Source organism: Lepidochelys olivacea (assembly GCF_965140295.1).
Source record: "Lepidochelys olivacea isolate rLepOli2 genome assembly, chromosome: 2".
Taxonomy (NCBI): domain Eukaryota; kingdom Metazoa; phylum Chordata; order Testudines; family Cheloniidae; genus Lepidochelys; species Lepidochelys olivacea.
The window spans coordinates 135,904,028-135,928,617 of record NC_140412.1 but is presented as its reverse complement, the minus strand read 5'-3'; the positions used below and the strand labels follow the sequence as shown (position 1 = coordinate 135,928,617).

Here is a 24,590-nt window from a genome sequence, read left to right as displayed (position 1 = left end):
CCTAGTACCTCTTGCTCCCAGCTCCTCACATGTGCACCACAAACTGAAGTGAGCTCCTTTTTAAACCCAGGTGCCCTGATTAGCCTGCCTTAATTGATTCTATCAGCTTCTTGATTGGCTGCAGGTGTTCTAATCAGCCTGTCTGTCTTAATTGTCTCCAGAAGGTTCCTGATTGTTCTGGTACCTTCCCTGTTACCTTATCCAGGGAAAAGGGACCTACTTAACCTGGAGCTAATATATCTGCCTTCTATTACTCTCCTGTAGCCATCTGGCCCGACCCTGTCACAATAGGTATTCACAGTCACAGGCAGTGAACGTTTACCCATACTATACCACCAAGGGACCCAATCTTGATTTTGGTCACAGCATCTATGCTTAATCATTAGCCTCTCTGTTATGACTGCCAAAATGAGTGTGATTTTGGTTCTGATTTTGTTATATGGATACTTGTCCGCTGATAACTGGGCTACCACTAAAAACAACAACCCCAAAACGTATTTCACAGAGGCCATCCGGTGCTAATTTTCAACCCTAGACTTAAAGACTACCAAGTCACCTAAGTCATCCAATCCTTTTTACAAGAACATCTATTAACAAGTTAGGCTTTTTTGCTGGGAGTCAAGACACTTTTTTCTCATCCTTTACTGCTATTACTACTATAAATAATAACAAATCCTCACATACCTTAGGGATATTATTTCCTTTGCTGACACTTAGAATTCAGGGCCTAGGTTGGCAGGTGAGGAAGGTGGAATTCTGTACTCTGTGTGTCTGAATATGGTCCCCTTTTCACTCAACTGTCACTGCATTACACCCAAAATATTTCAAGAGGAAGGCATAGTCTGTAGTCTTGGTGCAGGAGTAAAACCCAGGAATACTAGTCCTAATTCCAATGTTGAAATCGCTCTTTATATTTGTGGGCAAGCATCAACCGCTTCCTTAGTTTCTTCCCTTTAAAATAAGAATCCTAATGTGTTTATGTAAGACACATGAGTGATTTATAGAGAGTTAGGTTTATAAATTGTTTTTAAGACATAAAGAACTCCACATGCTAATTATACAATAAATAATCACTTGTATCATGAAGCAATATCTAACCAACCATAATAAAAAAACCCTACACTACATGTAACAATCTAACCAAGTCAACTGTCTTCTTTGTAGAAGTGTACCAACTTTGGACATCAAGATTTCCACGAACAACTGCAAAGAAGGGAGCCTTCTTTTATTCAGTACATCTGATTTTAGATTTGGTTAACAATAGAAGTAAAGCTTATGGCAATTAATTGCCTTTAAGCATATACAGAATATGAAATGCATAAATAGCACAAAAGGTTGCAAGATAATCTAAATCAATGTGCAGTTTCTATTCTTATATATATAGTAGATTTAGAAAAGGAATTCAGAATGGAAACTATTTCTTCATTCCAACTGTCACAGGAAAAATATTTCCTACTTCCCTCTACCTGTGTCACCAGCCCTTACTTCCTCATCTTGTTAGGAAACCACTTTACATAATCTAGTAAATATTCCCCAAGTTGATAAATGCACATGAATTCACTATACTACAGGTCAACATTTGAATAAGAAAATATGAATGATCTGGAATACGGTATGAGACTAGCTCGAATACATATACAGAACATATATAATGTTTGCATTTGTATATTTCTAAAGGGTTTCATCTTGGTGAGCTTTAAAGAAAATTTTCTCAATCAAGATTTAGATTTCAAAAAGTAAGATAGATGACTTGTAGCCTGGTTCCAAAATAGGAAGGTTAATAAAACTACCTTGTTTTCAGAAAGAACGAGAACATTTGCCTGTTTTTAGATTAACAGACGAGAAAGCAGAGATGATGAATTTATCATAAGTCTAAATTTATTTTCACATTTGAGCAACTGGTTTTATGTTCAGGTTGTTAGCATTAGTTATTTTTATAGAGATATTATATTTAATTTTCTGTAAACAACGTCTTCTTAAGACCTTTCACCCAAATGAGATCATGCCAACTTCCAGAAAGTGGTCTTCTGTCTGGATTTTTGACATTTCGGTGAGCGTGGGGTGGAGGAGTTTAAACAGACCAATAGTCTCCGTGATACGGAAAACACACAGAATAATTTCTAAATAGCTGTCTTAAGCAGACCTTTTCCAAGATGAGACTCGCTAATTATGACCTAATTCAAACTCAGCGGGCCTTATTGCATCACTCCCACATAGGCCTTACTCCTTATTTGCCTGGAAACTTTGGCTGGTGATTCTATAAGACAAAGTGTTTTTAAGTGTTTTTAAGTTTATGTTATACTTTTCAATTAGACTATGATTTGAATACATTTGTTAGATTTAAAAACAGTTACCATGACATACATTTCTGGCATTATGACAGTTAGACAATGATGTGAATATAATCCATCTTTAATTAATCTCTAACAGAGTGGATTTATGCTACTATATACGTAACGCTTTGTGTTAAGTATATAGCTGAAGCACAAATGCGAAATATATGATTCATACTGATACCTGGTCTATTATTTTTGAGGCACGTTCAGAAATTGCCTGGCACCTTGTATCTCTGTATTGGTTTGCTTAATGCTTGGAGTTATGTTTGCCTTCGTTTTTAATAACCACGCTAGAAAAAAAGCAAGTTCTTTTCTAAGATGAAGACTATGGAATTCTAGGATGCCGTCATGAGGACTGTGTGGCTTTTCAAAACAATACCTTTAAATATTGTCCTAATACATGTTCATTAATAATTTTAAAGCCCTATCATATTGACATGTCTTCTGAATAACTAGTTTAGACACAAGAGAAGCTATAGGTATATATGAGCCCACATGCCTCTAAGCAGTAAGAAAATATATGGAAATTTTCCTGAAGAGTAAAATTCAGTATTCCACAATGACCTTAGCAAACATTTGGATCAATGGCTGAATTTTTTGTTTAGATGGATTATTTCAATCAAAAAGAGCACAAAGGCTACTGCTCCTCACAAGTGATTCAAAATTAGCTGAAGAACAAAAACCCAGGAAATTATTCTTACATCTAGGGAATCAAATTCCTCATTAACTGCATTAAATAAAAAGTAAGATTGTACAACCACATGGTGTAAGATTCGAAGTTAGCTATTTCAAGGTTAAATCCCTTAGAGATTCCATTGGTTATGTCTTAGATAAAGGCTTTTCCTGAAAAAAGTTTTATGTAAAAGTTATCTAAGGGCCAGATGGTGACACCCTTGTTCATGTTAAGCAGCACCTTACTCCACAAATGGTCTGATTAAAGTCTGTAGGAATATTTGCAGAATAAGGCACTATTCAAGATGATTGAAGATGGCATAATTTGGCCCTTTATATTAATTTTTTAGGATCCACTTCAGTCTAAAATGTGGGTCTTTCATATTTGAGAAGCCCACCTTTTTTTTTTTTTGGCAGCATAACAAGAGAAACTATGACTAAGCAGGATAAAGGGAAACATGATGTTTCATGCTAATGGGTCCACCCTGTGATCTCTGGCTCTGTTTTTACGCCCCCCACGAAGATCAGAGCTTTGGAAGCAAGGAAGACTGGAATTCCTTTGCCTATTTTGTGGTAGGAAAAAGTCCCCATCTTTGTGACTGAGACTAAAAAAGCTCATCTAAACTTAAGTAGTACCTTTGCTTCCTTTCTATCTACAATATCTTTATGGTGTGGTTTGGTAGCAATCTTCTCTGGAAGGTCCAGATACGAGTAGGAAGAGGGCTAACCTTTCATAAGGACTCACCTGTACTGTGGAAGCTTTTAGTTTGAGCCTGATAGTGATCATGTTTAAAAAGGAGAAAAAGCTGGCATCTGTATTAGAGGGGGCAATCATATCGGAAGATCACACTGAGGATTAAAAAAGCTAGACATTTGGGAAGGCTAACCCTTCTGCCATCACATATGATCAGTTTTCTTCCTGACTCCAGCATATCAACTAATTTGCTCCCTTTACAAAAGCAATGTTTTCCTTTTGCATTTTTCTTGTCTCTATCAACTGTTAGAAGGACTTATATGCACTGGATGAGCTCTAATAAAGACAATATAGAATATGTATACATTTAATTCATTTACTATAAAACAACCTAGCTTACTGTCCACAACACAGTCAACCACCACACAACAAAACACAGGAATGTTGACAGTAATATTGTCTGTGTGAACATGGGGAGGTGGTTATGAATGTGGGTGTGCGCGAAGAATGATCTCTTATTATCTACTGCACAACCTGGAAAAACTTCTAAGTGTGGGGGGGTTACTACTCTGCTTATAAACTATTTATCTGTTTACATTTTTGTTACAATGCAATTAGCATTAGTCTGTAACAGAAAAAAATCACTGTCATAGACATTTAATATGTATGGCTTACTGAACAAAGCTTTTAAAGGGCAATATTACATAGAAATTATATTTAAATAAAACGCAAGCTAAGCAATGTATTTCCTATGTTATTAACAGCATAACAGATTCTAAAGATGAACATTTAAAAATGCTATTTATATCTCTGCATTTATGTTTAGGCCTCACTCTGCTTGGACAGTGAAGCACTAATCAGTTCACTTTGGTCTATCGTCAGTTTTGTTCTTTTTCTCATGCTTAAGCACAATTCTGTTATTTTTGTGTTGCAAATGCTCCCCAAGATCTAAATCCAAACAAAACATTTTCACTGATATTATCCCTGATAGATGTCACCAACATGTCAATATTAGTGACTGTTCTGCCTATATTACTTAAAAACTCTCTTTTAAATTAGTTAAATCTTTTAGTCCTGCAAGCAGTCTGCAACACGTAAAATAATAGAATGTTGAACCTGCAGTCTAACAATTATAAAAATAGGTCAAGCAAAATAATTTAAAGAACACACATACTGAGACTCAAACTTCCACTGAATTAGTTTTGAAAACATAACATCGGTCCAGGAATAGCCCTCTGAACAAAAGACAAGAGAATCCTCATTGATTTGCAGCAATGCAATCAGAAAATAACTTGCTTTGAACACATTTCTGTGACAGCACATGGGCAAAATAAAATACCTGAATCTATCTCCACATTAGACATACGGGACAGAGTTAACAATTTAAAGTAATAGCAATATAGCTAGGCAACACACAGAGCAAAAAAACCCAAACCAAAATAAAAAAGCCCCAACCATCCCTATTTAACAAAAGCATGAAGAAATTTTTATAATAAGGGAGTATAATTTTTATATGCATGCTTCCACACAGTAAAAGAGAATACATAAAGCCCTTTTGAGATTTGGGGAGAAAAATATAACCATGAACATTTTATATCATTTGCATTATGGTAACATTATATTTAGAGGAATTCTGGTTTCAGGTGTATGTTTGACCAATATAGTCAATAAATTGATTACACAGAAATCAGTTTTTAATTGTGACAGGTAAGTTTTGAGTTGAGAATAGTTCTATTTACTAAGGGCCCAATTCTACAAAGATATACACATACTTAACCCCATGCACTGTAAGCAGCCTCAGTGCAATCAAGGGTACATAACAAGTAACATATGTTGGAGCAATGATAGTCAATCACATCTGGCTATTGAGTGGCTTCAGAAAGCACACACTACAGCACACATCATAATTACAGTTAAAAATCACTGAAGTGCTCTTGCCAGTTTTTATTTTCAGGTTTGTTTTTTTAAAGAGTAATTAAAAATTAGTATTGTTGATTTATAGGTGGGTTTAGATTTAAAATGAAAAGCAAAATATTCATCATATACTTCAGAACAGATATACAAATAGATACGTTTTAAATAGAAGAACTAAAAACATCACAACTGAAATATTTTATCATAGAAATGTAGGGCTGGAAGGGACCTCAAAAGGTCATCAAGTCCAGCCCCCTTTGCTAAGGCAAGACTAAGTAAACCTAAACCATCCCTGGCAGGTGTTGCCCCAACCTGTTGCTGAAATCCTCCATTGATGGGGATTCCACAACTTCCTTGGAAGCCTACTCCAGAGCTTAACTCCCTTATAGTTAGAACATTTTTCCTAATAGCTAATGTAATTCTCCCTTGGAGCAGATTAAGTCCATTACTTCTTGTTCTATCTTCAGCCAATATGGAGAACAATCAATCCCCATCCTCTTTATACCAAGCCTTAACATATTTGAAGGCTATCGGATCCCCCCCTCAGTCTTCTTTTCTCAACATTAAACATGTCCAGCTTTTTTAACCTTCCCTCTTAGGTCAGGTTTTCTAAGCATCTTTTATCATTTTTGTTGCTCTCCTCTGGGATCTCTCCAATTTATCCACACCTTTTCTAAAGGGTGGTGCCCAAAACTGGGCATGATATTCTGGATCTGAGGTCTCAGCAGCACTGAGTAGAAAAGGACAATTACCTTGCATATCTTACACACAGCACATCCGTTAATACACCCCAGAATGATATTAGGTTTTTTCATACCGGCATCACACTGTTGACTCATATTCAATTTGTGAATCCCCAGACCCTTTCCAGCTTTACTAGCACTTAGCCAGTTATACCCATTCAGTATTTCTGCATTTGATTTTTCCTTTCTAAGTGAAGTACTTTGCGTTTATTTTCATTGAATTGCATCTTGTTGATTTCTGATCAATTCTCCAATTGGTCAAGATCCTTTTGAATTCTAATCCTGTCTTCTGAAGTGCTTTGCAAATCCTCCCAGCTTCCTGTCATCCCCAAATTTCATGAGCATATTCTCCACTCTATCATCCAAGTCATTAATGAAAATATTGACTAGTACAGGATCTCTACAGAACTCCACTGGATACACCCTCCCAGTTTGACAGTGAACCATTGATAACTCTTTGAGTACAATTTTTCAACCAACTGTGCACCCACTTTGTAGTCGTTTTATCTAGATCACATTTCCCTAGGGTGCTTAAGAGAACATCATGTGGAACTGTGCCAAATGCCTTACTAAAATCAAGGGGAGGGGGTGTCACATGCTTAATTTTAAGCAGTTGAATACCCTCATCAATGAGATTATTCACCTACTTACGTGCTTAGTGATCTGGGAGGTCTTGTGTCAACTTGCCTACATTGGGGGACACAGAACAATGGAACACAGCCCATCTCATTGCAACTAAAGGATTGTTGCTCTGTCACCATAAAGGTGAAATGGCATTTCTCCCCTTTTGGGAAATGTTTACAGCCCATTTTAAATCCTAGCGACCAACCACCTCATAGCAGAAAAAGGGCCAGATCCAGTATTAAGGTCTTTGGCATCCCAGCAAACAGCTCTACATCACACAAGCAAGCTCCCTTCCCCAGACCTCTGCTTTCCCAGCAGCAGCTGTATTTTTAATTCATGTATTCAATTCACTGCCTGCTTTCCCCTTCATGTCATGAACAATCTAGAGAGACACATAAGGGAATAAGAAAAGGGCAAGAGAAAAACTTGAAACAAAATGTCAAATATTGAAGTACTTACTGAAGAGAACTTTTATTCTAAGTATATGAGTAGAGACAGATGTAGAATCGTAGAACTGCAGGACTGGAAGGGAATTTGAGAGGTCTTCTAGTCCAGTCCCCCGCATGCATGACAGGACTAAGTATTACCTAGACCATCCCTAACATGTTTGTCTAACCTGCTCTTAAAAATCTCCAATGATGGAGATTCCACAGCCCCCTTAGGCAATTTATTCCAGTGCTTAACTAGCCTGACAGCTAGGAAGTTTTTCCTAAGGTCCAACCTAAACTGCCCTTGCTGAAATTTAAGCCTATTGCTTCTTGCCCTATCCTCAGAGGTGACAGAGAATAATTCTCTCTTCTCCTTGTAACAATCTTTTATGTACTTGAAAATTGTTGTGTCTCCCCTCAGTCTTCTTTTCTCCAGACTAACTCCTCCCATTTTTTCAATCTTTCCTCACAGGTCATGTTTTCTAGACCTTTAAAAAAATGTTGTTGATCTTCTCTGGATTTTCTCCAAATCTTTCCTGAAATGTGGCACCCAGAACTGGACACAATATTCCAGTTGAGGCATAATCAGTGCAGAGTAGAGCAGAAGAAGTACTTCTCGTATCTTGCTTACAACATTCCCGCTACTGCTAATACATCCCAGAATGATTACTTTTTTTTTTTGCAACAGTGTTACACTGTTGACTCATATTTAGCTTGTGTTCCACTATGACCAGATCCCTTTCTACAGTACTTCTTCTTAAGCAGTCATTTCCCATTTTGTATGCGTGCAACCGATTGTTCTTCCCGAGGTGGAGTACTTTGCATTTGTCCTTATTGAATTTCATCCTATTTACTTCAGACCATTTCAAATTTTAATCCTATCTTCCAAGACACTTGCAACCCCTCCCACCATGGTATCATCCACAAACTTTATAAGTGTACTCTTTATGCCAATATCTAAATCACTGATGACGATACTGAACAGAACTGGACCCAGAACTGATCCCTGCGGGACCTCACTCGATATGCTCTTCCAATTTGACTGTTAACCACTGATAATTTTGGGAATGGTTTTCCAACCAGTTTTGCACCCACCTTATAGAAGCTCCATCTAGGTTGCATTTCCCTAGTTTATGAGAAGGTCATGAGAGACAGTATCAAAAGCCTGACTAAAGTCAAGATATACCACATCTACCACTTCCCCCTATCCACAAGGCATATCAAAGAAAGCTATTAGGTTGGTTTGACATGATTTGTTCTTGACAAATCCATGCTGACTGTTACTTATCACCTTATTATCTTCTAGGTCTTTGCAAATTGCTTTCTTAATTATTTGCTCTATTATTTTTCTGGGTACTGAAGTTAAGCTGACAGGTCTGTAACTCCCCAGGTTGTCCTTATTCCCCTTTATATACATGGACAAATATTGTGCCATTTTCCAGTCCTCTGGAATCTCTCCGGTCTTCCACGACTTTTTGAAGATAATTGCTAATGGTTCAGATATCTCCTCTGTCAGCTCCTCGAGTATTCTAGGATGTATTTCATCAGGCCCTGGTGACTTGAAGGCATCTAACTTGTCTAAGTAATATTTAACTTGTTCTTTCCCTATTTTAGCCTCTGACCTTACTTCATTTTCACTGACATTTACTATGTTAGATGTCCAATTGTTACTAATTTTTTTGGTGAATACTGAAACAAAAAAGTCATTTAGCACTTCTTCCATTTCTACATTTTTTGTTACAGTTTTCTCCCTTCATTGAGTAACAGGTCTACCCAGTCCTTGGTTTTCTTCTTGCTTCTAATGTATTTGTAGAATGTCTTCTTGTTACCCTTTATGTCTCTAGCTAGTTTAATCTTGTTTTGTGCCTTGGCCTTTCTAATTTTGTCCCTACATACTTGTATTATTTGTTTATATTCATCCTCTGTAGTTTGATCTACTTTCCACTTTTTGTAGGATTCTTTTTTGAGTTTCAGATCATTGAAGATCTCCCAGTTAAGCCAGGGTGGTCTCCTACCATACTTCCTATCTTTCCTACGCAGTGGGATAGTTTGCTCTTATGCCCTTAATAATGTCTCTCTGAAAAACTGCCAACTCTCTTGAACTGTTTTTTCCTTTAGAATGCCTGGTGTTGTAAAGGATGAAGGTTTTACTGGCATGAGTTTGAGATGATCACATCATTCACCAGTGGCAAATCTGTAAGCAAATAATATAGGTAGTTCCAAATGCATGCCAATAAAACTTATGTCACTCCACACTATGATATGTTTTGTATGCACCACATTATTAAAATTTGCTTTTTAAAAAATATTTTAGAGGAGTTTAAAAAAGAATTATTGGAACTTTTTTATTCATCCAACTCTGTTGCCATGAATGCAGCTGTACAGGATTCAAGTGGGGGGAAAAATTAAAACTATTACATTAAAAATACTTCCAAAAATGGCCTAAATAGCTTTTCTATACAAAAATTGGTCACTCCTTTCAATCCAAATTCTGTAATCAACTGGAGAGCTAAGAATCTCCCCTTCCCAAAGGTATAATGTTTCCATTTCTATCTCTGCACGACAGTGAAATGTAAATTTATGATATTTTATGTTTAGAAAAACTGTTACTGGCCCAGGATTGAATCCCACCTATTTTGGAACTCAGGCCAGGGTAATCTGAGGAGAGAGAGGAAGAAATTCCACATTTGGAAGCAAAAGGAGGAAAATGCTTTTGTGGTAGGGTGATCTGCAACAAAATGGGGGTGATTTGAAGCTACTCATGAGTTTGGAATGCTAGAACAATTCCCAAGAGAAGGCTTAGTTGGCAGTGATGTGATCATAAGCATGTGATAAATTGTACAGACAATTTTATCATATGAATTCCACACAGGCATATTATTAAATAGGCAAATGTAATTTCATTTGAAATTGCATGTGTGAAATCAAAACAAAGATGTGAATAATCATACTGAAATACATTCCTTTGTTCTTCAGTGTTTTGTGTTGCTTTTTAAAAACTTTTTTAGCCAGTAAATCAGAAAATAACTACAAATACCTAAAGGAAAATCTTGCTCTTTCCTAAAGGACATGAGTAGGGGACAGACGTACCACTTTAGTGCTTTACATAATGCCGTCATGTACTTATAGGGCAAGGTAGCACAGACAGGGCTACTGCCAATGAGCTGCTAGACACTTTTTTCTTTTGATCGAGGCTGCATGTGCTCCGGACTAGTGTATGCTTCACCTACCAGGTACAACGGCTAGTTGCCTGTGGGCAATGGACACACCTTCTATTTAACAGTCATCATCCCTTTGGAGCTGTGGTATGCAGGCCAACTCAACAGTTGGCTACTCAACCCCACACAGTCTTCAGCCCTAGGCAAAGGTCGTGGACCAACAACTTCCACAGGGAGGAAGAGATTCCCTGTGTTTTCTTCCCCTCTCTCCACCACCAGCAGAACAGAAGTTAGGATCTAGACCTTATCCAATACCACAGTATTAAATAATGCAACACTGAAAAATTCTCAGTAAGGAAAACAGGAAAGAAGGAATGACCATATGGCAAAGATTGAGCATAACACTCAAATATGCAGTTCAGAACCTGTACTATTATTAATTTTTAGTTGGTCTTCTCATTCATCAGCAAAGTATTATAGGTACATAAATTTTAAAATGTGTAGATAAATCCTTCTTTAAATAACTTACCAATGGTATTTATCCTTTAACGCTCTAGTTGACAACCGCCAGGGATAGTTGTCCCTTTGCCTGTCATTTTCAGAGGACAAAGGGTCTTGGAATGATGTTCTAACTATCCTAATTCTCTAAGGCAAGGGCTCTCAAACTGGGGGTCAGGACCCCTCAGGGGGTGTGAGATTAGTGTGTGTGTGGGGGGGTTTTGTGAGTGGTCAGCCTCCACCCCAAACCCCGCTTTGCCTCCAGCATTTATAATGCTGTTAAATATATAAAAAAAGTTTTTAATTTATAAGGGGGGTTGCACTCAGAGGCTTGCTATGTGAAAGGGGTGACCAGTACAAAAGTTTGAGAATCACTGCTCTAAGGAGTCATTTCCCTTTACAATCCAGAAGCCTCTCTTTGCAAACTAAATTGGATGTGGGTCCAAAGCTTCTGTGGTAAACACACTTCACCACCTTCCATTTCAAGCACACTCTAAGGCCATGTCTACACTATGAAAGACGATTTTTGGGAACAGATTGTATAAAGTTGAGTGCATGCGTCCACACACAATTACATAATTACACATTAATTCGGCGGTGTGTGTCCACAGTACCGTGGCAAGCATCAACATTCCGAGCGGTGCACTGTGAGTAGCTATCCCACAGTTCCCGCTGCCCATTAGAATTCTGGGCTGAGCTCCCAATGCCTGAAGGCGCCAAAAATTTGTTGCGGGTGGTTATGGGTAAATGTCATCAGTCAACCCTCCCTCCCTCTGTGAAAGCAACAGCAGACAATCATTTCGCACCCTTTTCCCTGGATTGCCCGAGCAGACGCCATAGCACGGCAAGCATGGAGCCCGTTCAGCTCACTGCAGCAGTTATAACCATTCTAAACACCTTGCACATTATTGTGCATTTTATGCAGAACCAGCACCTGAAAAACCAGGTGAGGAGGCAACGGCAGCGCGGTCACGAGAGTCATGAGGACATGGACACAGATTTCTCTAAAACCGTGGTCCCCGGCAATTTGGAGATCATGGTGTTAAGGGGGCAGGCTCATGCAGTCGAATCCTGATTCTAGGCCTGGGAAACAAGCACAGACTGGTGGGACCGCATAGTGTTGCAGGTTTGGGATGATTCCTAGTGGCTCCGAAACTTTTGCATGCGTAAGGGCACTTTCATGGAACTTTGTGACTTGCTTTCCCCTGCCCCGAAGCGCAAGAATACCAAGATGAGAGCAGCCCTCACAGTTCACAAGCGAGTGGCAATAGCCCTGTGGAAGCTTGCAACACCAGACAGCTAACAGTCAGTTGGTAATCAATTTGGAGTGTGCAAATCTACTGTGGGGGTTGCTGTGATGCAAGTAGCCAACGCATTCATTGAGCTGTGCTATCAGAGGTAGTGACTCAGGGAAATGTGCAGGTCATAGTAGATGGCTTTGCTGCAATGGGATTCCCTAACTGTGGTGGGGCTATAGACGGAACGCACATCCCTATCTTGGGACCGGACCACCAGGGCAGCCAGTACATAAACCGCACGGGGTGCTTTTCAGTGGTGCTGCAAGCACTGGTGGATCACAAGGGACGTTCACCAACATCAACCTGGGATGGCCGGGAAAGGTACATGATGCTCGCATCTTCAGGAACTCTGGTCTGTTTCAAAAGCTGCAGGAAAGGACTTTATTCCCAGACCAGAAAATAACTGTTGGGGATATTGAAATGCCTATAGTTATCCTTGTGGACCCAGCCTATCCCTTAATGCCCTGGCTCATGAAGCTGTACACAGACACCCTGGACAGTAGTAAGGAGCTGTTCAACTATAGGCTGAGCAAGTGCAGAATGGTGGCAGAGTGTGCATTTGGACGTTTAAAGGGTCACTGGCGCAGTTTACTGACTCGCTCAGTCCTCTGTGAAACCAATATTCCCATTGTTATTGCTGCTTGCTGTGTGCTCCACAATCTCTGTGAGAGTAAGGGGGAGACGTTTATGGCGTTTATGACCTTGCTGCTGAATACGAGCAGCCAGACACCAGGTCGATTAGAAGAGCACAGCAGGAAGCGGTGCGCATCAGAAACGTTTTGAAAATCAGTTTAATGACTGGCAAGGGTACTGTGTGACACTTCTGTTTGTTTCTCCTTGATGAAAACCCGCCCCCTTGGTTGCCTCTAAATTCCCTGTAAGACATCCGCCCTCCGCACTTTGATCACACCTCGCTTGCAAAGGAAACAAAGTCACTATCGTTTAAAAAACATGTATTCTTTATTAATTGATTATAAAAATAGGGAGATAACTCACAAGATAGCCCAGTTGGGGTGTGGGAGGAGGGTAGGAGGGAAGGAAAAGGCCACTTCAAAACTTGTTGAATGACAGCCTTCTGTTGCTTGGGCTGTCCACTGGAGTGGAGTAGTTGGGTGCCCAGAGCCTCCCCTTCCTCCCCCCAGGTTCTTGGGCATCTGGGTGAGGAAGCTATGGAACTTGGGGAGGAGGGAGGGTGGTTAAACAGTGGCTGCAGCAGCAGTCTGTGATCCTGCTGCCATTCATGAACCTCCACCAGGCGCCAGAGCATGTCCGTTTGATCCTGCAGTAGCCCCAGCATTGCATCATGCCCCCTCTGATCTTCCTGCTGCCAGCTCTCCTCACGTTCATTGGCCTCTTTCCTGTACTCTGCTATTGTGTCCCTCCACACATTCTGCTGAGCTCTGTCAGTGCCGGACAACTGCATGAGCTCAGAGAACATTTCATCGTGTATGCAGTTTTTTTCGCTGCCTTATCTGAGATAGCCTTTGGGAAGGAGGAGAGAGGCTTGAAACATTTGCAGCTGCTGGAGGAAAAAAAGGGAGTGAAGTATTTAAAAAGATACATTTTACAGAACAATGGCTATACTCTTTCATGGTGCACAACACTATTCACATTACATAGCACATGTGATTTTGGTACAACGTCGCATTTTGCATCTTATATTGAGTGCCTGAGGCTTTGGGTGTTAGAGATCACACATGCAGTGCCAGGCGACAGAATTTGGCTTGCAGGCGGCCATGGCAAGCCATAGTCTTTCGGCTTCTTCAACCTTCATAACAGCAGCGCCCTCCTCTCCCATACCAAGCAAAGCCCGTTGGGTTGGCCATTTAGTGCTGCGGTTTTCCTGTTAATGTGTAGCAGCAGAAACCAAACTAACCCCCTCGCATCCAATTCTCTGGGATGATTGCTTTACCCCTTCCCCCACCGCCTGGCTGGTGTCAGAAAAGACCCCTGCTAGCCAAATGCGAACAGCTCAGCGCCAATGGAGCCAGCACCACCCCTCCCCCACCACAGTGTGGCTAACTGCAGGGAGGATTTCTTTTCAGCCACAGGAAAACAGCCCAGTAGGAACGGCCACCTCTGAATGTCCCCTTAATTAAATTCCCCTATTTCAACCAGGTTACCATGAACAATATCACTCTCCTGAGGATAACACAGAGAGATAAAGAACGGATGTTGCTTGAATGCCAGCAAACACCAGGACCACAGACTTCCAGGCTTCATCATGCAACGATACCAGATTACTTGCTACTAGCATGGCGTGGTAAAGTGTCCTTCCATGGAGGACGGAATAAAGCTGCTCTCCCCAGAAACCTTCTGCAAAGGCTTTTAGAGTATCTCCAGGAGAGCTTCATGGAGATGTCCCTGGAGGATTTCCGCTCCATCCCCAGACACATTAACATACTTTTTTAGTAGCTGTACTGGCCACAAATGCATCCCAAGTCCCCAGGGCTACTTAGTCATTAAAAAACACTTGCTTTTATAACATGTATTATATTTTAAAAGGTACACTCACCAGATGTCCCTTCTCCGGCTTTGTTGGGTTGATAAAAGATCCTGGCTGTCAGGGAGAGTGGTGTGCTGTATGCTCTCCTCAAGCTCGTCCTCCTCCTCCTCATCTTCCCTGTCCGCAAAATCCTCAGGCATGATGGAGAGTACCCAATCATCAGAGTCCATGGACAGGGGTGGGGTAGTGGTGGTGGCCCCCCCTAGAATTGCATGCAGCTCAGCGTAGAAGTGGCATGTCTGGGGCTCTGTTCTGGAGCATCCATTTGATCCTTTCGTTTTCTGGTACGCTTGTCTGAACTCCTTAAGTTTCATGCGGCACTGTGTTGCGTGCCTGCTGTAGCCTCTATCCCTCATGGCCTCGGAGATTTTTTAAAATGTTTTGGCACTTTGCCTTTTGGAACGTAGCTGATAGCATGGATTCCTCTCCCCATACAGAGATCAGATCCAGTACCTCCCTTTCGGTCCATGCTGGAGCTCTTTTTTGATTCTGGGACTGCATGGTCACCTGTGTTGATGAGCTTACCTGGCCAAACAGGAAATGAGATTCAAAAGTTCCCAGGGCTTTTCCTGTACACCTGGCCAGTGCATCCCACTTCAGAGTGCTGTCCAGAGCGGTCACAATGGTGCTCTGTGGGATAGCTCCTGGAGGCCAATACCTTCAAATTGCGTCCATACTAACCCTAATTTGAAACGGCGATGTCGATTTCAGTGCTAATCCCCTCATTGGGGAGGAGTACAGAAATCGGTTTTAAGAGCCCTTTATGTCGAAAAAAACGGCTTTGTTGTGTGGATGGGTGCAGGGTTAATTCGATTTAACAGTGCTAAATCCAACAAACTCGTAGCGTAGACCAGGCCTAATGTAAGCACACAGCTGCATGTATATATTTAAAAAGACTGCCAAAGCAAAACACTACACAGCCTACAATTTTCCTCATGGGAAGAGGATGAGAGAAAAGAGGAGACCCACATTACGTTGTCTAATACACCAGTGGAAGCACTGAGACACTACAATATGAACTGAGGCAGGTATAAATGCCTATTTAGAAAAGAATAAAAGCTGAATCTTATGTTTCAGCGTCCACATTACGGATTGCTAGCTTTCCAGTGCACAGCTAGAGTTGAGTGGAATTTTTAAATCATGTCACTAAGTCTGTGTCTTACACCTCAAGGCCACTGTTCCAAATGCTGTCAGTAGTCAGGTAACTGAAAATCATTACCATCTAACAGTTGTTTGGTAGCCTATGTAAAGTAATAATGCCTTACATTTCTATAGCATTTTTATTCAGAAGATTCCCAAATTACTTCATAGGACTGTATATAAGATTAATTTCATCCACTAATGAAATACAGCTAATCTACCCCAATGACACTGCACAAACATTTGTGTGTGTGGGATAAATACAGGGGGTTTAGACAGACAAAATTAGCCATCTGTGACAGTCCAATGCCTACTAACAGGTTTAACAATCATCATTAATAGGTATCCAGGGTAGCCATTTTAGAGATGCTAGCAACTGACAGAGCATTGAATTGATCTACAGTAGAACCTCAGAATTATGAACACCTTGGGAATGGAGGTTGTTTGTAACTCTGAACAAAATGTTATGGTTGTTCTTGAAAAAGTTTACAACTGAACACTGACTTAATACAGCTTTGAAACTTTACTATGCAGAAGAAAAAGTCTACTTTTAACCATCTTAATTTAAATGAAACAAACACAGAAACTGATCCCTGACCCTGTCCAAAAAAATTTTTTTAAACTTTCCCTTTGTTTTTTTAGTAGTTTACATTTAACACAGTACTGTACTGTTGTTGAGGTTTTTCTTTTAGTCTCTGCTGCTGTCTGACTGCGTATTTGTGGTTCCAAATGAGATGTGTGGTTGAGCGGTCAGTTTGTAACTCTGGTGTTCGTAACTCCAAGGTTCTGTTTTAGTCTAGTACTGGTCACTACCCACCAGGAGCACAATGGTGAGGGGAACCTTGTACTGACACACTTAAGAATGGAAGACATTGCTCTTCAGAACTGTAAATCCAGTATCTTTCCCAAGAACTAACTTCAAATTAAACACATTCAAAGTGGCAGAAAACCCAGAAGAGGACAATACTTCTTAAAGAAGAAAATGGTAACATTCAAAAAGCAGGTTGCTTCTTAAAAATCTGATACTTGACTGAATAATATACTGTGATACAATTCAAATAAAAAACTTATAATTTAAAAAACTTAAAAGTTATAACTTTCACAAAGAATACTATTTAAAAAATCTATTTAAAACTGAGGCATCGTGTGAACAGCCAGTAATATAGAACAAACTACACTGTGGTCAAAATAACGCAGTTCTTGTTTTGTGGGCTATTTGGGAGAATCATTTGTAAAATTCAGAATTTTTAAATGGCACCTACCTGTCAGTGAGGCTCCTCCATAGCTGTGCACCTGAAATAAGCAAAGCGTAAGATGAAAAATAGCACTGATATATACAGCAGAACTGTTTTTTTCCCTTCAATTTTTCAACAGTGCACCAAATTACAGAATAATTACTCTAAAAATCTCTGTAGTTCTATAATACAAGTCACATTTACCCAGATTACTAGTAAAAAAATCACGCATACTTTCCATTTTAAACAATGGAGTAACATGCTTCAGAAAAATCAACATGTTTTCTGTAAACTTGATATCTCAAAACAGTTTGAAATATTCATGAAAAATCAATGTACTTATTTAACCTGGTCTGTCTTTAAACTAGAATGATTAGATACTCAATGTAATCTAATTTAGTCACATTTTTGGATTGCAAAATTAGATTACATTTGGATAACAATCACTTTCTGTATCTGTCGTTATACTATAACAATTTTGCCATCTAGTGGTTCGCTAGAGTTAAATAAAAGTTATTATCCCACTAAGACCTAACAGATTTCCTCTTTTAGTTCAAGGGGTAATTTGTTGATTTCAGATCTAAAAAGGTTTCTGGCTCAAGCTAAAAGACAGATTCTTCATGAGAGTACTCAATTAGTAGTTTTGGACTTTCCTGAACTCTTCCTATGAAGTCACTGGAGATATTTTATATTAGCTCAGGTGAAATATGACTATCCCATGATTTCACAGTTAGGAACATATAGCTTTATTGGCCTTATCTGACACTGCTGGATTGCAAAATAATAAAAATAGGAGTGCACTCTTGCACTTCCAATCAAATCAGTAATATCTGGTGCCAAAAATGATTAGCTGGTACTGATTACTAAAGGTCACATAAACCCTGTAACATAACAGAAAACAAAAAGTCCTCAGTAAACTGAAGAAGCAGCACAAATAGGAAATAAACTTCCTTACTCTTCTGCTGTTTTTTAGGGTATGTCTATACTGCAATGTAAGTCTAGGGATAGCAGAACTTGGTTTGGCAGACTCAAGATTTTATCAACCTAGGGCTTGAGCAGCTACACTCATTTGTAACACCAAGTTAGAAACTGCTGAACCTGGGTCCCAATCTGGGGCTCCGGTGCCTACATTGTGTTATGTGGGCCTGAGTCCAACCATTCATATCCCAGACTTCTTAGCCCCCCGCCCACAAAATGTGGCTGCTCTAGTTCTTTGTTCATGGTGCAGTGTGGGAAAACATGACGGTTCACCAAGGCTGACTGTCCAGGATGACAAAGAAAGTGGGCCTCTGGGATTGTGGAATACTTTTGGCGTACTCCCACAGCACAAGTCCAGTGGGGCTGAATCTACAAGGCTAAGCAATAGGGCTTGAACCTAGTTTCCCAGTTTAACTCAGGCTCAGACCCTCCACTCCCATAGCTATGTCTACACAAAAAAGAAAAACCAGTGGCTGGCAAGGAAGAGGGTCCCAGAGCCTGGGCTCCAGCCCAAGCCTGGAAGTCTACATAGCAATGAAACAGCCCTCCAGCTCGAACCCAGGACAGCTGGTATGGGCCAGCTGTGGGTTTTTCTTTGCTATGTAAATATACCCATAGAATCCTGGGACACTGGGTCCAAGCCCTGGGTTACAGTGATTTGTGTGTTGATGCAAGGGTGGTTAGGCTTGAGCCTCAGTTTGATCCTTGGTCTTACACTGTAGGGTAAACATACCTTTAGAGACTTTTTAGACACTTTGTAGGAAACAAGAGTCATGAAAAATGGGCAACGACATAATGAGTACAACTTTATTTTAAAGTGATTTTTCAGAGTAGAATTTCCTTTTAAAACTTCTTCAGAGATTACTAGTCACTTGTCTCAGAAATGTTACATATTTAATGTTTTTACTGTGACATATTACACTCTCACAAAAATTAAACAAAAAATAGGGGCACGAATAGGATGAGAGCCAGCATAGGCAAACATTTGTAAGTTAAAGGTAAATTACTGTACTGATGATTGCCTTACCTTTTATCCTAGACAGTACCATATCCTTCATTATCTGCATAATTACAACCCCAAGTATTATGAGAGAAGTCAGCTGATATACTCTCCAAGGGGTCAGTGCAAGGAACCTAGGATACATTAAAAAAAATCACTCTAAATGTTTTAACTTATAGTACAGACTTACGTTATATAGGATCATGATTGTACCCCAACCTGAATAACCAAGTACAAACAAAATACATGTATATTGACATTGCTTTAACAGTTCCACTGAATTTGCTCTTCTCAATGTCACTTCCAAGAAGCAAACACTGAATAATAGTATAGTATGGCCATTATACCCTGGCTTAAAAAGCTATATTTAAGCACCTGTTGAGCTTGATAGCGGAAACACTCTTAAACAAAAAAACCAAAACACACCCATGAATCAACATTTTCACTAAGAAGCAACAAGAAAAAAACTCTCAAAAACAAAATATGCTCAAGTGTTCCATGGGCATTTCCACAGGCTCTAGGGGAAAAACAACCTTTGTAATTGAAATTGTTTACACATTACATCTTTGGGAGTCTTTTTTTTTTTTTCTTTTTTTTTTTTTAAACTAACATGAACAAAGGGTAGGAAGGAAAACAGGACAGAATGGACTTGTTTACCTGGTGTGGTAGTGCACTTCAGTGGGGTGTGAATTCTAATACCATATTTCTTTCAGGATAAACAGAAGGAGCAATTTAAAGCTCCTTTACATAGTGGTAGCTGAAAACAAAGGAAGCCACTGTCCAAGAAACTGGCCCACATCACGTGGCCAAACAGAAAATAAGGTATATGAACTGAGGGTTTCCCAGAGACTGTGGACTGATTGCTTGCAGCTGTTCGAGTCTGCATGCAAGAAGCAGACAGCAAGACAAGCTTTTGTGAGTGCGCCCCTGGGAGGGAAACAAGAGACAGATCTTTTAGGCACACTACTTGTTAGAAAGGCACACTGGATTTCTAAGCACGAAAACTGCCTGGTGTTTGTTTCTACTGTGTTCAGAGACAGAATTTTATGTACAATCTTTGTAAATAAACGCCATTACACCAACAAAATACCTAACTCATAATTTCTCCTCATAATGGAAACAACCCAACAAGGCCCCAAATATTAACTAACCACTTGGGACCAGAAGAGGGAACAATATACAGTTTTTGAAGTAAACTCACATTCTGGTTATTGAAAAAGAAAGTTAGCTCCAGTCCACAACACCAACCACCAAAAGAAGGGTGCAACATTTAAAACAATTCCATAGCATATCAATCAGATGATCCACCCAGAATTAACCTAGTGTGCTAGATTTCCCCAATGATTACAGGAATGTGATACCAGTGCTTGTCTCTTCTCTAGTGAAGATGGTACCTACGCCAACAGGAGGGTTTCTCCCATCCGCGTAGATATTCCAACTGCCCAAGAGACAGTAGCTAGGTTGACGGGAGAATTCTCCCATTGATCTAGCACTGTATACACCAGGGGTTAGGTCTGTTTGACTGAGTTGCTCAGGGCTATGGATTTTTCACACCCGACTGGTGTAGTTATATTGACCTAATTTTCTAGGTCTCAGTGTGTGGGTCTCTCTCTTTCTCACACACATACAATGTGTCAACTCTGTAGGATTAGCATTCTTGTGAATAGAAAAGATTTGAATTATAAAAATTAGTCACTCTGATGGTACCACAAATTGGCATTTTTGGGTGCTTCAGCATACATGCTTGACCTCAAGAAACTGGCAAGTGCACAGGGAATAATACCACAAGGTACACATGCACCCTCTCTGACATGGAAGTAGTAGATCTCCTTAATTCAAAACTCCTTTCCATAACGGCTCCAAAACTGTTATCCCAATATTTCCTCAAACAACATTTTGTACCATGAAAACATCGTTGATTTAGCATGAGCATTTAATCTGGCTGCAGTGAAGATTTTGTTTGCCCTGATGCCTAACTTACTGAAGAGACTGTATATGGTGTAAATGGTCCACATTATTCCCTGAGAAAATGGGGTCTTATGAGCCAGTAGTCCAAGAAAAGGTATATTTGGACCTCTAAAAGACAGTGAGCAGCCACCACTGCAAGACAACTGGGTCCAGATTTTCAAAGGTAATTAGGCACCTGAAGATGCAGATAAGGGCTTTTGAAAATCCCATTAGGCACCTAGGTGCTCACTCCATTGAACTGAATGGTATTTAGGCATCTAGGTGCTTTGAAAAAAAATTAATTAGGCATCTATTTCCATCTTTAAGTGACTCATTACCTTTGAAAATGTGTCCTTTGGTGAAGAGTCAGAGCCAAAGCCACCCCAAACACGTAACTTGTATTAATGGGGTCATTGCTCAGTTTGAGCCCACAATACTTCCTGTATGATGAGTTAAGCATTGCAAGCTTACACATTTCAGTGAGTCAAAGTAGTCCTAATTAATTCTAATTTTTTAGACATTTTTAAAATCAGCAGACCCAGATAAGCTGTATCCAAGAGCATTTAAAAAAAAAAAAAGAGAGATGGTTAAGAAGCTCCATGGACTGCTAATGTTGATTCTCAAGTCCTGGAGCACAGGGGAAGTTCCAAAAAACTGGAAGAAAGCTAATGTTGTGCCAATGTTTAAAAAGGGCCAATGGGATGACCTGGGTAATTATAGCCCTGTCAGTCTGACATTGATCCTAGGCAAGATGATAGAGCAGCTGATATGAGACTCGATTAATAAAGAATTAAAGGAGGGTAATATAATTAATGCCTATCAAAAGAGATTTATGGAAAATAGGTCCTGTCACATTAATTAGATATCCTTTTTATGATATTACAAGTTTGGCTGATGAAGGCAATAACGATATAATATACTTCTGTGAGGCCTTTGACTTGTTATCACATGACTTTTGATTAAAAAATTAGAATGATACAGAATTGGCATGGCACATGTTAAACTGGCTAACTGGAAGGTCTCAAAATGTAACTGTAAATGGAGAATCATCGCCGCTCAGGTCCATCTCTAGTAGAGTCCTGCAGGGATCAGTTCTTGGTCCTATGCTACTTGATATTTTTAGCAATGACCATGAAGAAAACAAACTCATCACTGATAACATTTGCAGATTACACAGAAATGGGGGAGTGGTAAATAAGTAAGAGGACAGGTGTCGGGGACTACAGGTCTTGAACACTTGTCCACAGGGCTTTTCAGAGCTAGTAAGCTCCATACTGTCACTCAGTGACCTGCTAACTGTTGTTAGAATAGGAGCTGAACTCTGACAGAAGACCTCAGTCCTGGAATCCGGTAGGCAGAATGCTAGGCATCCTGATTGGTTCACAGCTTATATATAAACCCAGCACAGAAACAGGAAGCTGTCCAAGCAACTGGGTTCTCCTTGCTTTGCTTCCCTGGGCCGCTCCCCATGAGATACCGGCTCCTACTGTATGCTGCTGACCTCCTGGTACCCTGACCCTGCCTGCCTCCTGACCCCTGATTTCGGTTTGCCCTCTGGCCTGTCTTGGACTCTGATCTTGTGGTATTGGATCTGGCCTGACTCCTGCACCAACCACTAGATCAGACTGCCCACATCCTGGTTGTGACAGTTTGCATGGACCACTTAGGACACAAGAGCAATCCCAGTGCCAGAAGAATGGACGTGGCTAACCCTTTGGGAGCACTGGACACATTTGAGTGGACTACATGCCTTCAGACGGACAACCTAACCCCTACAGGCCTGTGTCATCCATCTGACCTCGGAGAACCAGCTATTGCAGGACCAAGTCATGCAGTTGCATGCTGAAAACACTGCAGTCTATATACGGCTTGTACAGCCCTGCTCCCCAATACCATTGCCAGAACAGTTTGATGGTAATCACCAGCTATTCAGGGGTTTTATAAGACAGTGCTGCCTCCTGTTCAAGTTGCTCCCAGTCCCAAGAAACTGGTCAGTTACCCCCAAATCAACTGGTACCCTAGATCTTACACCAAAGGCAGCGTTGGTAGCCAATCCTGTAATAAACTATCTAAAGGTTTATTAACTAGGAAAAAGGAATAACTCTTATTTACAGGTTAAAGCAAGCAGACATATACACACAAAAGTTACTATCTAAATCCTAAGAGTGATAGAGTTGTAGCGATCTATCAATTAAAAGCATCTTGCAGAGCAGACCCAGGAGCCAACCCCTGGGGATTTCTGGCTTCAGTTTAGAGTCTTTGGCCCTTCATAGTTCAAACAGCCAAAAGATGGAAATTTTTCTTGTGGCTTTGTTTTATTTCCTTCATTCATCTTTCAAGCCCACAGGATGAACTTCCTTGCATATAGTATTTCCAAGGTGTGATAGAACCATTAACCAGTCATTTATATTGCAATAATTCTTGATGGCCTATCTGATTTTGATAATTCTTTGGAATGAGGGAGAGGGGGAATGATTCCCATGCCTAAATTCACAAGTTCAGGGCAAACAGTTTTAAAGCTATAAAGCAAAACATACATATTTTCTTATAATATGAAGTATACACATTACAAGTGAGATTAATGAATACAGCAACTTACAAGCATTTCATAGAGTCTAAACACTAAATACATTCTTATAAGACTAATACGTATTTTGAGCAAAACTAACATAGAGGAGACCTAGCCTAGTCTCCAGCTACAAGGTTCTCAGTTTTTAGCTAATGCCTGCAACCTGGGCAAGAGCTAGCATCTGGCCTGTCAGCATCACACCACTGCCAGAACAGTTTCACAACAATTGCCAGTGATTCCCAGGTTTTATAAACCAGTTCGATCTCCTGTTCATGACGCCCCCTCAGTTCCATAGCACTGATCATGCAAAGGTGAGTCTGGTTATCAGCCAGCTGTTCAGGGAAGCCTTTCACGGTGCCTCCTCCTTCTTGGAGTGCAATAGACCAGTACTATCCAACTGGGAGGTCTTCCTTCAAGGCATGTCAGTACTCTTTGATGATCTACACTGAGCTTGAACAGCAGAGGCTACACTAAGGAAGCTCCAACAGGGGCAGTGAACAGTAGATTCCTGTGCTGTGCAATTCCACCGCCTCACGGCCAGTACAGACTGGCAGCAAAGAGGTCCTCATTCTGGTGGAGCCTGAAAGACTAAATTAAGGACAAATTAACGCAGTTAGAGACACCCATGAGTCTGGATGCCCTTGTGGATCTTGCCATCTGTATAGACAATCGGTTTTTGGAACAAAGAGGGAAAAAAATGGAGGTCTTGTTACTCTCCAGTCCAGGTACTGTGATCTTTTCACCACTACCTCCAGCCAAACCAGTGCATAGAGCCCTGCATGGATACAAAATTTGTATCTGCATCCGATCTGCAAACATGGTCCAAGGATCTAAAGCGGATATCTGCAGA

The 24,590-nt window shown here is 40.2% G+C and overlaps 1 protein-coding gene across 2 annotated transcripts in view; it reads right to left on the bottom strand.

Annotated features, from left to right (window-relative positions):
• The window catches only part of RETREG1 (reticulophagy regulator 1), a 136,043-nt gene that overhangs the window by 88,329 nt on the left and 23,124 nt on the right, over positions 1-24,590 (bottom strand). For both annotated transcript variants that reach the window (XM_084618128.1, XM_084618129.1), the window contains exons 2-3: positions 19,252-19,358; positions 17,274-17,304 (exon numbers count right to left, since the gene is read on the bottom strand). In XM_084618128.1, the coding sequence (XP_084474254.1) occupies positions 17,274-17,304; positions 19,252-19,358 (138 nt within the window). The remainder of the gene's footprint in view (positions 1-17,273; positions 17,305-19,251; positions 19,359-24,590) is intronic.